At 36.1% G+C, this 12,910-nt stretch overlaps 1 protein-coding gene across 1 annotated transcript in view; it reads left to right on the forward strand.

Moving 5' to 3' along the window:
- The first annotated feature begins 1,157 nt into the window (after positions 1 to 1,157).
- Positions 1,158 to 12,910, forward strand: part of LOC145680961 (polyprenal reductase) — a 39,882-nt gene continuing 28,129 nt past the window's right edge. Inside the window, exon 1 of the mRNA XM_081752176.1 lies at positions 1,158 to 1,537. Coding sequence (XP_081608302.1) covers positions 1,347 to 1,537 — 191 coding nt within the window. The 5' untranslated portion in view covers positions 1,158 to 1,346. The remainder of the gene's footprint in view (positions 1,538 to 12,910) is intronic.

Consider the following 12,910-nt stretch of genomic DNA (forward strand, 5'->3'; position numbering starts at 1 on the left):
TATTTGAAAAAAAACGAAATTTAGAAAAAAAACGAGAGGCAATGTTTTTTTTCTAAAAAAAACGTACATTTCTGAAAAAATACGAACGTTTTTTTTTTCTATTTACAACACTATCTACCACACCCATTGGAAAAGGACTTGAGAAGGAGAGGAAATACCTATCGCATACCTGTTCGCGAAGGCAAAATTGAAGCAGACACCTACAATCACTATGTAATATATAGTAAATTACAATGTTACGAAAGAAGTTCATTTTTCTTGATCTACATCGTTAAGAGTGAAGATGAAATAATCGTCCAAATTCTATTTATTTTCTGTTTTCGTGTAGATAATTTTAAGTTGTTGAATACCTTACTTCGTTACATATTCATGAAGTAAAATTTACATGTTAACTTAAGGGGACTGAAAAATCACTGGTAAAAGATATAAGATCCCCATATCGCATGCTGTATCACTCCCAAATGGCATAAATTGGTGAAACTGGAGACACAAATCGACAGTACTGCTACAGTATATTATGAAACAACACAAAGGAAAACACGTGATTAGAAGACACTAGCGGATCTGCAAGAGTAGTTTAAAGGGACACTAGCCAGCTGGAGTCTATTTATCAGAACTACTAGTCTTGTAATGTGTTTTTCTAGGAGTCATAAAATATCATGAAGTAGAAGTACAAGAAGTCAGTCCTAACTACTAATGCTAATTTCTCTATTTTGTCATAGTTTAATGACATATACAATCGTAAAGTATTTGATTTTGAGAAATTTTACTCCAATATTACAAGATTAGTAGTTTAAACAAATAGAGCCCTGGAAGATTAACATAAGCTCGAAATACGACATCAAATCAGAATAAAATTGAACTTCTTTTTTTTTTTTTTTTTTTTTTTAATGTTTGTGCTGCGTTGTGATCAGAAAGATATCTGAAGGCTTTTCTGGGAAGTTCCGGGGTTTTACTCTGTACGAGTTTGTGCGAACGCAACGTAATATATGTGTTTTGAATTGTAATAGTCGGTATATCAGTTACAATATTTGTTTCAATTTTGGCGTTGCGTTGATTTAACCAGAATTTTGCGAAGAATAGAATGATCTTGGGCGCAAGAGACACTTCCGAGAAGAAGAAAGTAAAACACCTTGATCTTTCTTGCGAACAGATGACTAACGAATAGTGTAACGCGGCGTTTGCTTGGGGCAGTTGTATAAAAATAAACTCATAAACTTAAAATAAATGAGTAATTAAAGAGTAGAGAAAGGATTATTCTTGCGAGTAGATTGTGTTAACAACATCAGTATTCAACTGAAACAGAAAATCCTCCTGCTCTTCTCGTTTTATGTGACACCTGAATTATGAATATCTCGATCTTAGATATTTTATTTTTTACACTCGCAACTCATGTATTTTTTCTGGGGTTATTAGTAAACAACAATACTATTGAGAAGTTACTTCCAGTATGCGTAGTCCAAGGCTATAGATACGGAAAATTTGCATACCAGGGAGTACCAAACAAATTTGTGAAGATTTTGGAAGTGCCTAAAAGGTAATGTTCTGTAAAAGTAAGGTATTTAATTCCACTGATGGCAGGAAGGAAACACAGGAAACATATCTGAACGAAACTTATGTATCGAACTAACAGGAAAAGTATTCGAGGTTATTACAGAATGAGGACTTAAAAGGAAGTCGTAATATTGGATAGTATGAAGCCACGTAGTAAAGGAATTATTTTTCTGTCATCAGTGAAACCTTGGTCGGCAGTTTAAACGTTTGTAATATGTAGAAAGGTTTTATCAAAATGTAAGGGTTCGAAGAGTATTTTGGGCATATTTTTGGAACTGGGGAGCCAGAATATTTTGCTTAAATTTCGTGCTTTCTTGGTATATATCCTCTATTTTTTGATGGTTTAGGTAGGTTAGGTTATTTGGATTTGGGGGGGGGGGGCAGAATTCTTAGCTTAAAATTTGTACTTTCTTCGTACATTTTCTGTTTTTGATGGTTTAGGCTAGGCTAACTTATGTTATGTTAGTACTTAGTAATTACACTTACGTATGCAATGATTGCAATGAAAGGTATTTGTTTTAGTGGACACAAACTTGTAGGTAGAAAAGGTGCTATTATTTATAGAATATTGGGTAATTGTTTAGTAATGTGGTGCCATTACTAACGAAAACAGAAAACAGCGCACCCCGCGGGGCTCTATCACACATTAACTCGCCAAGGCTCGCAAGGCAGTACTGTTTGAATTCAATGTTATTAACCTAACCTAAACGAATTAATAGAATATCGCAAAAAAATAAAAATAAATAAATAAAAACCTGACTCCCCAAAGCTAAACAATTGCCGAATCTTGTTTTAACTTAAAACGTCCACGAGAAAGTGAAAGTGTTCCACATTTGCCCAAGGCTGTGTTGTACAAACCATGAAGATAAATAATTGAAATGAATATTAAGAAAACAAGTAAACTAACTTAACCTAGTGGCAAGGTTCTAGAATAAAGGTCCACCAGCCAGAGGCCAAATTAAGTAAATTAAGACATAGTAAACTATTACAAACTACAGGGTGGCCCAAAAATAGGTATGATAATCTCATTGCATTTTATATCATTTCTTTTTGTTAGCCATCAGGTAGACTTAGTTTCTTTATTATTTGTTCTTAATGCCTTTTTTCTTGCACCTTAAGCTCGGAACAGCCGAAGCAAATAAACCCATAAACTAGAATGTTATAGTTGATCAATACAGGGGTGTATACCTACTTTTGGGTCGCTCTGTATTAACTAACCAAAATACCATTTCCATAAAAGGATTTCGTCCAATAATCTACATTATAAAATAACAGTGAAGGGCAGAGCCTCCCACCCACAACATATTATTTTAGAATATGTTGTTAGAAGAAACCTTTCAATGCAAGTGGAATTTTAGTTAATTAATAATTTTGAATGCACCCCGCCGCTGCTGCTCGAGCCGCATTGCTGCGCTTCTGCCCTGACTCGGATAGCATTCGTGTTTTTTAATTGATACGCGTCTAAAGCGGTGTTGGTGTGATATGTAATCGGTTGTTTCTTTCATCATTAATACAATACCTAAAATCCTGTTATGCATCCTTTATTATGTCGCCTCCATGAGAATAACGTTAGAAACACTTACTTATATTTTATTGACTTACTGTTTCTTCTGATGTATCTGTAAATTTTCCAAATATTGGTTGAGCGTCTCATTTTTTCTAATTAAACGGAAAATATGGTTATTTTGAAATAGAAGCTGCCGCAGGTTTAGGCTCACTAATCTCAATGAGGCTTACGGCCGTTCAAGTTCATACTCGTTTTTTAAAGTTATTGAGCTCCCGCCGACCAAAGGCTCCTGAATGGAACTTGCACTTACTGGTGATAGCGCTCATAAATCATGTAGCTCAGGCTTTAGTTCACGGTCAGTTCTTGTGATTGGGTTCACGAAGCATATTATGGCTCATGCTCTAGCTCAGTATTAACTTTTAATGATTGTGCTCTGATCATCCTGTGACTCAGGCTCTAGATCAGTGTCAACTACTGGCACCGGTAATTGAACTCTGTAATCATACTGTGGCTAACGCTCTAACTGAGTGTCAGCTGCTGGTGATGGCACTTACTAATCATACTATGGCTCATGGTGTAGCTCAGTATCAAATGCTAATGATTGCGCTCACTAATCGTACTGTGACTCAGGATCAAGCTCACTGTCAATTGCTGGTGATTGCCCTCACTAACTATATTCTGGCTTGGGCTCTTAACTCACTGTCAGCTGCTTGTGATTGCGCTCTCTAACAAGGTGGTTGGAATTTTCCCCATTCCAAAATCCCCCAGGTTTTTTTTTTTTTTTTTTTTTGGAGGGGGGTAACCCACAATGAAATCCAAAAAAGGCCACTTCAAAAAATATACTTTAAAGCTTGGGTTGAAATAATAATCTTGATGATTATAATTACTTTCTTTAATCGTACTTCTTAGTGTATGCCTAGTTTCAAAATTGGCTTAAGATATGTATTTATTACCAAAACAGAATACATTGAAAACAAAAAAGTTTGGGAATCATTAATAACACGGGAAAAAGGTAACCGTTTGGAATGAATTTTTGGATGCAGTTATAAGGTACCTGGAACTAGGTTTTTAATCAGGTTACTTTGATTAAAATGAGTGTTCTATGGGGTCAAAATCTATGCGAAAATCTTAGCACCTTACGATTCTGTCAAGTTAGGAAAATGACATTTTTATGTAAACAACTTATCATTAAAAGTAAGTAAACCCGTGTCCTAGTGTTTTTGAGAATTTTTATTTTAAGTGGGGAAGGAGAGCATTTTCTATAATTTGAAAGTGATATTACCTGTTATTTCTGATTGCATCACACGGGAACACGGTTAAGCAGTTCGAAATTAATTTTTGAACATATAATATTTAGTACCTATCCTGAGCTGCGATTTTTATATTATTTTGATTCAAGGGTGCATCGTAAGAGAAGTAGAGGAAGTTCAAAATTCATGTTCAAAAAAAAGTCTCACGAGCCCGCCAAGTTAGGAAGATATGAACTCCTCATTAAAAATAAATTGGCATGTGTTGCAGTGTTTTTGAAAGTTTTCGTTTTAAGGGGAAGGGGTGATTTTCCATAATTCTTTTGTTTCCATTGAAAGCGATGTTGCCTATTGTTTGTGATCACATCACGGGGAAATGGTTGAACAGTCTGAAATGTGTTTTAGAACATAGTACCTACCTCAAGCTAGGATATTATCATGTAACTTTCCTTAAGGGGAGTATCCTAACGGAGAAAGGAGGAAAAATGCATGCCAGAATAGAAATGAAATCTTTAAGTTTTACGTCCCACGATTATGCCGGTTAGACTAAAGGAGACGGTGAAGATGAGTAATGAATGAAGAAAGTGGGAAAGGGGGAAAATGGTGGAATGAAGAAAGTGGGAGGAAACGGGAGAACCCCGAGAAAACCCCTCGAGCACGGTGTTTGTTCACCACAAAGTCCACATGGCGCGAGCTGGGATCAAGTATCTTACTACACTTTCATTGATATGTGTATCCTAAGGGGGAGAGGAAGCTCAAACATTTTCCTTCAACCTAATTCAACCTGTGCAAAGAACGGACACTTCAGCTAGTGTGGAAGCAAAAGTAATGCGGCTACATTTCCTTTGTTTTTGTAATATACTTGCGTATTAATATAAGTAGATAAAATGTCTTTCTCAATGTGTCAGTTAATTGCAAATCGAGAACGCTTCACTTGAAAAAGAAAATTACTAAAGATACGCCTCTGTCTTCTCAACACTAACGGCAATCAGATAATAGAACACCCTAATTCTTCTTGCAAAAATCTTTTGTAAAAAACCAAATTGGCAACTGAAAATGAAAAAAAAAAAATCCATTTCCAACATTTCATTCTTAAAAAGACTTTCTATTTCTTTTAGAGAAAGACCCCGCCAAGTGAACTTTGTGGTGGACAAACACTGTGTGCGTGGGTTTTCTCGGGGTTCTCCCGTTTCCTCCCACTTTCTTCAGTCCACCATTTCATTCATTACTCATCATCACCGTCTCCTTTAGCCTAACCGGCATAACCGTGGGACGTAAAACTCAAAGATTTCATTTTTTCATTTTTCTTTTAGAGAAACAACATCCATTCAATAAAGCCATTTTATCTCTCGCTCCTTAACTTGAGATACTATCCGAATATATGCCTGGCGTGTTTTGAATGAAACCCAGGACGGATGGCTCAGGGATTTGAATCATAGGTATAAAAGGGGATTTTATTCCTGGTCTGTATTACATAAAATTATCCACCTCTTTGTTACTCTAGAAAATTATGTACTTCCTTCTTTCTAGAAGTCGTAATATAAACGAGTGTCAGTGGTGCAAAGTGTGTCCCACGAAACGCGTATGGGACTTCATGGATTCCTTGTGCATGATTTTCTTTTTTTTTGTTATTTCTAAGTTTAGTTCAATGTCTCATGATAATGCACCAGGGCTAAGGGAGACTGTGATGATATGGCTAATAATGGTGACGTGACGAAAGTGGTAGGAAATGGGAGATTCCCGAGAAAACTCATGGACATGATGTTTGTCCACCACACAACGCACTTAGCGGAAACTAGGATCGAACTAGGATTCCGCGCCAGACGTGAACTGCTGTGGTCTCACAAGTGAATTCCATAGTTTCGTGTGTTTAGTAGAACATATATGCTTAAATGATATTTTAAGTAGGAATATTGCTTTAAATATAAGTATAAAACTTTAATAAAACCCAATATTGCTCAATAAAATCCACTGGGCTGGTGTTCACTGGCTAGGTTTTCACAACCCTGCTCATTAGTCATATTGTAGCTCGGCTCTAGCTCACTGTGGCTGAGTCTCTAGCTCAGTGTCAGCTGCTAGTAATTGAACTCACCATCCATACTATGGCTCAGGATGTACCTCAGTATCAACAGCTGTTAATTGCACTTACTAATCATACTGTGGCTCATACTCTAGATCAGTATCAGCTGCTAGTGATTGTGCTCACTAATCATATTGTGACACGGGTTGTAGCTCACTGACAATCGCTGGTGATTACCCTCACTAACTATATTATGGCTCGGGCTCTACCTCACTGTCAGCTGCCTAATTAATCATATTGTAGCTCAAAATCTAGCACAGTATGGACTGTCGGTAATTGCACTCGCTAATCATATTGTGCCTCTGGCTCTAGCTCACTATCAACTGCTCGTGATTGCGTTCATGAATCATATTGTTTCTCGGGCTCACAAGGGACATCACCCAGGTGTCCGGCTCCGATTTCAATGAAATTCTGTTTTCTGATAGAGGGCATGTATGCATTATTTGTGATGATAGAAATTTTTGCCATGGTGCATGTTTTCTATTTTTTTATAATTTTTTAAGAGTTGTGATATGGTTATTAGAGATTACTGCAGAAGTCCCGTACTATCCTTTGTAAACGGAGTGTTAATGAAAGAATAATCATGTAGATACATATAAGGCCTAGGGGAAAGTCGTATGGTAGGTATGACCTTGACGGCAGCCATCTTGAAATTCGCCATTTTGAATTAAGGTCAAGTTTCTTTAAATGGGAATAGGGTAATATGATACATAATTTCGGACTAGAATTTAATCAGGAAAACAATGGTGAAGTTAATTTTAAGATACGTACATTTGGGGAAAAGTTATAGGCATATTAATTGTTTATAGTTACTATGTGCGCAAGTCCCTTATCTCCGTTTCTAACCTGCGTATTAATGATAATAAGTGGATAAAAGCTTCGGTAATACATATTATGCCTAGAGGCAAGTGTTACGGTAAGCGTAACCTTGACGGCAGCCATCTTGAAATCCGCCATTTTGAATTAAAGTGAAGTTTTGAAAAATAAAAAGCATCGGATGTGATTTTAATAACAATTTTTCCCAAAAAGCCAATGACATGCTTATTTTTGTTTTATAGTTAACCAGTATGAATTTAGGACTGCTTCTAATGTGAACCAAACGTCCAATATTCGATCTTAAAATTGGCAACACTACTAATTTTCACCGCCTGTCACTTTGCAGTTGTTGCCATGGCTCATGTTTTCTAAATTTATTAAATTTTTTAAGAGTTGTGATTTGTCAGTTCATGAATATTGTTGGCATAAGCATCCAGCAATCTTTCTGAATCTTGAAGACTTGCAATGTAGTTATTTATTTCAAACCAGAATACATGAGAAGCCTATGGACCTATGTGACGTATAGAAATACAAATAAAATTATAACAAATTGTTGTTATATGAACACAAAATTATCAGAAAATGTAGTCTACATTTTGCGCAAACTACAAACAATAAAATATTTTTAATAAATACAAGTTTTAAGGAACAGCACGAATGATAGAAAATATCAAGAAGGCATAATATGACTGTTTCCAACACGCTGTTTGTACCATGAACATAATATGAAAACAGATAACTTGTTTATAAAGAGGTATAACTTAATCGAGTTCCTGATCAAAACTGATTATAAATTTTACAAATATAAACCTTCGACAACAATCGCTACAAAACGAATGACATTTTTGTCTTGCTAGCTAAAAAATTGCTATAGAAAATAAATAAATAAACAATAAAGAAATAAATATAAAACAAAAGACCATTGGTTTACATAACAATCATATTTCGTTTTCCTTTTTGAAATGAATTTTCATTTGATTTCTCGTCTCATCTACTATCCATTAAAAAGCTACACTCTCGGTTTACCTGAATGCAGAGTTGGAGTTGTTTCATTATGCGATGATTCATGTCAGTAGACGAGTGTTTGAAGGGCAGGTGTAGGAAGTAAATAATTACATCACAAGTCTTCAAAATTCAGAAAGATTGCTAGATGCTTATCCCAACACTATTCATGAACTGACAAATTGCAACTCGTAAAAAATGTAACAAATTTAGAAAACTTGAGCCATGGCAACAATTGCAAAGTGCCAGTTGGGATCATAAAACATGTGGTGAAAATTAGTAGTGTTGCCAATTTGAAAGATCGAATAATGGACGTTTGGTGCACATTAGAAGCAGTCCTAACTTCATAAATGCATACTGGTTAACTATAGAACAAAAATAAGCATACCATTGGCTTTTTGGGAGAAATTGCTATTAAAATCAGGTGTCACATCCCATGGTTTTCATTTTTCTAAACTTCACTTTAATACAAAATGGCGGAATTCAAAATGGCTGCCGTCAAGGTTACCCTTACCGTAATACTTGCCTCTAGTCATAATATATATTACCGAAGCTTTTATCCACTTATTAATACGCGGGTTAGAAATGGAGGTAAGGGACTTAGGCACATAGTAACTATAAACAATTAATATGCCTGTAAGTTTTCCCCAAATGTACATATCTTCAAACCAGGGTGGATTGATTTAAATCAGTTTGATTTAAATCACGATTTTAATGAAGATTTAAATCACTCGATTTTTTAAATAAAAATCGTTGATTTAAATCAAATTCCGAAATAAATTAATTGAAAGTGAAAATAAGTAAAATTTCGTTTCTGTTCTGTCATTTCGATTGTAGAAGATAATAATCAAATACAATGAGACTCAAATGTATTTAAGCACAGTATGAAAACGAGTGTCGTGCAGAGGATGATTAGGGAAAATCCCATTTTGAATCCTGGTTTCTTCTCTTTGTAACATACGGTTTTCAAATCGTTAACTATTCCAACGGAGAAATCACCATGGACATTTAAGACAAAAATTCTTTTGTGTTCACGTCTATTTGTTTGTTTCCAGATAATAGGGATGTATTTAGAGAGGCCCGATCCCTTCTCGGAATCAAACAAACAAACAAAAAATCAGATTCTAAAACTTTAGGCGAAATTTATGTACTAAATACAAAGAAGTTCGTGTGGGATCGTAATACGGCAAATTTTGGCTGCGTTAAAATATCGAGTAACACTTTTGATAAAGTGGATACTTTCAAATATCTAGGATCAATATTAACAGACAAAAACGATATTTACGAAGAAATTAAATGTCGACTAAAAGCAGGGAATTCGTGTTATTATTCAGTTCAAAATCTCTTGTTGTCGCGAATTCTGTCGACGAATTTAAAGCTTAAAATATATAAAACGATAATCATGCCTGTTGGTCTGTATGGTTGCGAAACATGGTCGCTTACTCTGAGGGAAAAACGTAGACTGAAAGTGTTTGAGAACAAAATCCTGAGACGAATATTCGGACCCAAGAGGAACGGGAATGGCGAAAACTTCATAACGAGGAACTACATAATTTATACGGTTTATCAAACATTGTTAAGGTCATCAAATCTAGGAGGCTTAGGTGGGCAGGTCATATAGTCAGAATGGAAAAACTAGGAACGCTTTCGAAGTTTTAACTGGAAATCCAATCGGAAAACAACCATTAGGAAGACCTAGGCGCAGATGGGAGGACAAATTAAGATGGATCTCGCAGAAATAGGAATACAAAGTAGAAACTGGATCCAGTTGGCTAAGGATAGAAGTCAGTGGAGAGTTTTCGTGAACGCGGCATTGAACCTCCGGGTTCCATAGGATATAGAGTTAGTTAAATTTAGGCGAAATTTATGTACTTAATATGTATTTCGTGCCGTTAGCTAGTTCCGATTTTTTATTTTTTATTTTATTTTTTTTTGAAAATATGCCCCTGCCGAATATCAGTAATTTTCGTGAATAGAAAAGTGTCATGTTGATAAACGTTGCTGTACGTGTTTTCCTTAATTCTTAAGAAACATTGTTTAGGATTGAAATAGGTTAACGATTGGGGATTAATTCAAAATTAAATCGCAATACTTTCACTTAAATGGTATAATTAACATTTAACACTAATTCCTAATATTTTTTCTTCAGTTAGCGACTTGTATTATACGAGGAGAAAGATTTGATTTAAATCAAAAAAATCGATTTAAATAAAAAAAATCAACAAAAATGATTTTTTTAAAAAAAATCATGATTTTTTCCACCCTGCTTCAAACTAATTTTACTATTGTTTTTCTAATTAAATTCTAGTCCGAAATTATGTATCATATTACCCTATTTACATTTAAAGAAACTTGACCTTAATTCAAAATGGCGGATCTCAAGATGGCTGCCGTCAAGGTCATACCTACCATACGACTTCCCCCTAGGCCTTATATGTATCTACATGGTTGTTCTTTCATTAACACTCCGTTTACAAAGGGTAATATGGGACTTCTGCAGTAATTTCTACTAACCACATCACAACTTAAAAATTATATATATATATATATATATATAAATAGAAAACATGCACCATGGCAAAAATTTCTGTAATCACAAATAATGTATGCATACTCTCTATCAGAAAACAAAATTTCATTGAAATCGGAACCGAACACCTGGGTGATGTCCCTTTTCAGTATCAGCTGCTTGTAATTGCATTAACTAATCATACTGTGGTTCAGTCTCTAGCTCAGTATCAAGTGCTGGTAATTAAACTCACTAATCATATTGTGGTGCATGCTCTAGCTCACTGTCAACTTTTAGGGCACGTTGTCAGTTATTCAGCTCGAGTCTAAGAGGGGTCATTCCACATCAGTTCAACCAAGGCTTTTAACCCACTATCTCAGATTTGGATAAAATTTGGTGGTGTTATGAGATTTTTTATGCTGATTGCAAGTATGCAAATTTTATTGCAATAGCATCAGCGGTTCAGAAGTTATTGCATTTCAAAAATGAGAAGAAAATCCATTTTTGACAGGTCGCGACATGATATTTCCCCCGTTTTTCAAGAACACTAAAAAATTCATATGTCGCTTCCTATTTATGCCAGAAACATGATTCTTTTTTTTTTTATTATTATTATTCAATTGTCTTGAAGTTATTTACCATTAAAAAAATTAAAACTTTCCGTAGAGCTGTTAGAAAAGTCATTTGAAAGGTAACAAAACAAACAAACAAAAACAAACCTAGAACGCCATTTTGTAAACTTCAAACCTTTATTTCTCAAAGTCCGCATCATGGATTTCAATGAATTTTCTTTTTGTTTGAAATCTCATTGCATTTATTTTCACATGCACATAAACTGTGATGGGCCATCCAAACACTGAGGAGATATCCCAATCAGTGTTGCCAACTAATTGCGAAATAATTTTTCCCAGTAACTTCCATACGGTTTTAACATATCTCCCCCAAAACTGATATAAGTACTCTTCGGTACCCTAGGAACACGCCTGTGAATATTACCACTCCTCCTAAGCAACCCAGTTTTAGGATTGTCAACAAATTTCATAGGGTTGTCTATCATAGCGTTAGACCTGTTCCCACATTTTGCAGTAAGCTTATTACATCTATTATCACTGTACGAGAATTGTGATGGGCATCCAAGCACTGAGGAGAAATAGGGAATTTCGAAAATTCTGAACAGTAAATGAGCTTTATCATTTTTTAATGTTAATCAGAATGAACTATAAAGGTAATCAAAAAAGCTCTGTCGCTTTCTGTGAAGGTCTGTGTTCCATTGGCCCTCACATCATGAGTTGAATGCGAAGGGAGATAAGGTGAAGGTCGCTTGTTGATGTGGGTATATCCAACATACTACCTGGTTGTGGCAATTCAATTACACCGTGAACTTGCGTAAGGACAGAGTGAACATTATACCTCCACAAAGCATCATAAGGGCGTGTATGCTTTACGAGTTGAAACTGGGGTCAAACGCCGCAGCAGCGGGGCTGAAGATATGCCAGGCCTTTGGTGAGGATGTCGTGACTACGCGGACAGTGCAGCGGTGGTTTAACAAGTTTAAGGACGGTGACGAAACACTCGAAGACGCACCACGTGCCGGAAGACCAACACATGTACTAAATGAAGATCTTCGGGAAGCAATTGAGGCGAACAGTGGCCAGACATGTAAGGAACTCGGACTACAATTCAGTGTGAGTGGAGGAACCATTCGGCAGCACCTCTATAAACTTGGGAAGCGCTATAAGTTGGGTCGATGGGTCCCACATGATTTGACTCCGGGTTAGAAAGCAACGCGAGCAGACACCTGTGTTTCTTTGCTGTCTCGTCTGAGGAAGGAGCTATTTCTGAACAGGGTGTTGACCTGTGATGAGAAGTGGGTCTTGTACAAAGCTCCACTGCGCCGTCATCATTGGACCAATTCAAGAACCAATTCCATGAACCAATTCAAGAACAGCCAAAACCATCATTGCACCAAATGAAGGTCCTCCTTTGGACGACTGCTCGTGGCATCGTGCATCGGAAACTGCTACCAACTGGCCAGAGCATCAATGCAATTGTGTACTGTCAGGAGTTGAGCCGTGTTTACGAAAAACTCAAAACTCTGAAACCAGCACTTCTGAATCGCAAAGGGGTCTTCTTGTTACAGGACAACGCTAAGCCGCACGTGGCTAGGATGACCCGAGACACCATTCTACACCTTG

This window comes from Thermobia domestica, chromosome 3, assembly GCF_964235325.1.
Source record: "Thermobia domestica chromosome 3, izTheDome1.hap1.1, whole genome shotgun sequence".
NCBI lineage: Eukaryota > Metazoa > Arthropoda > Insecta > Zygentoma > Lepismatidae > Thermobia > Thermobia domestica.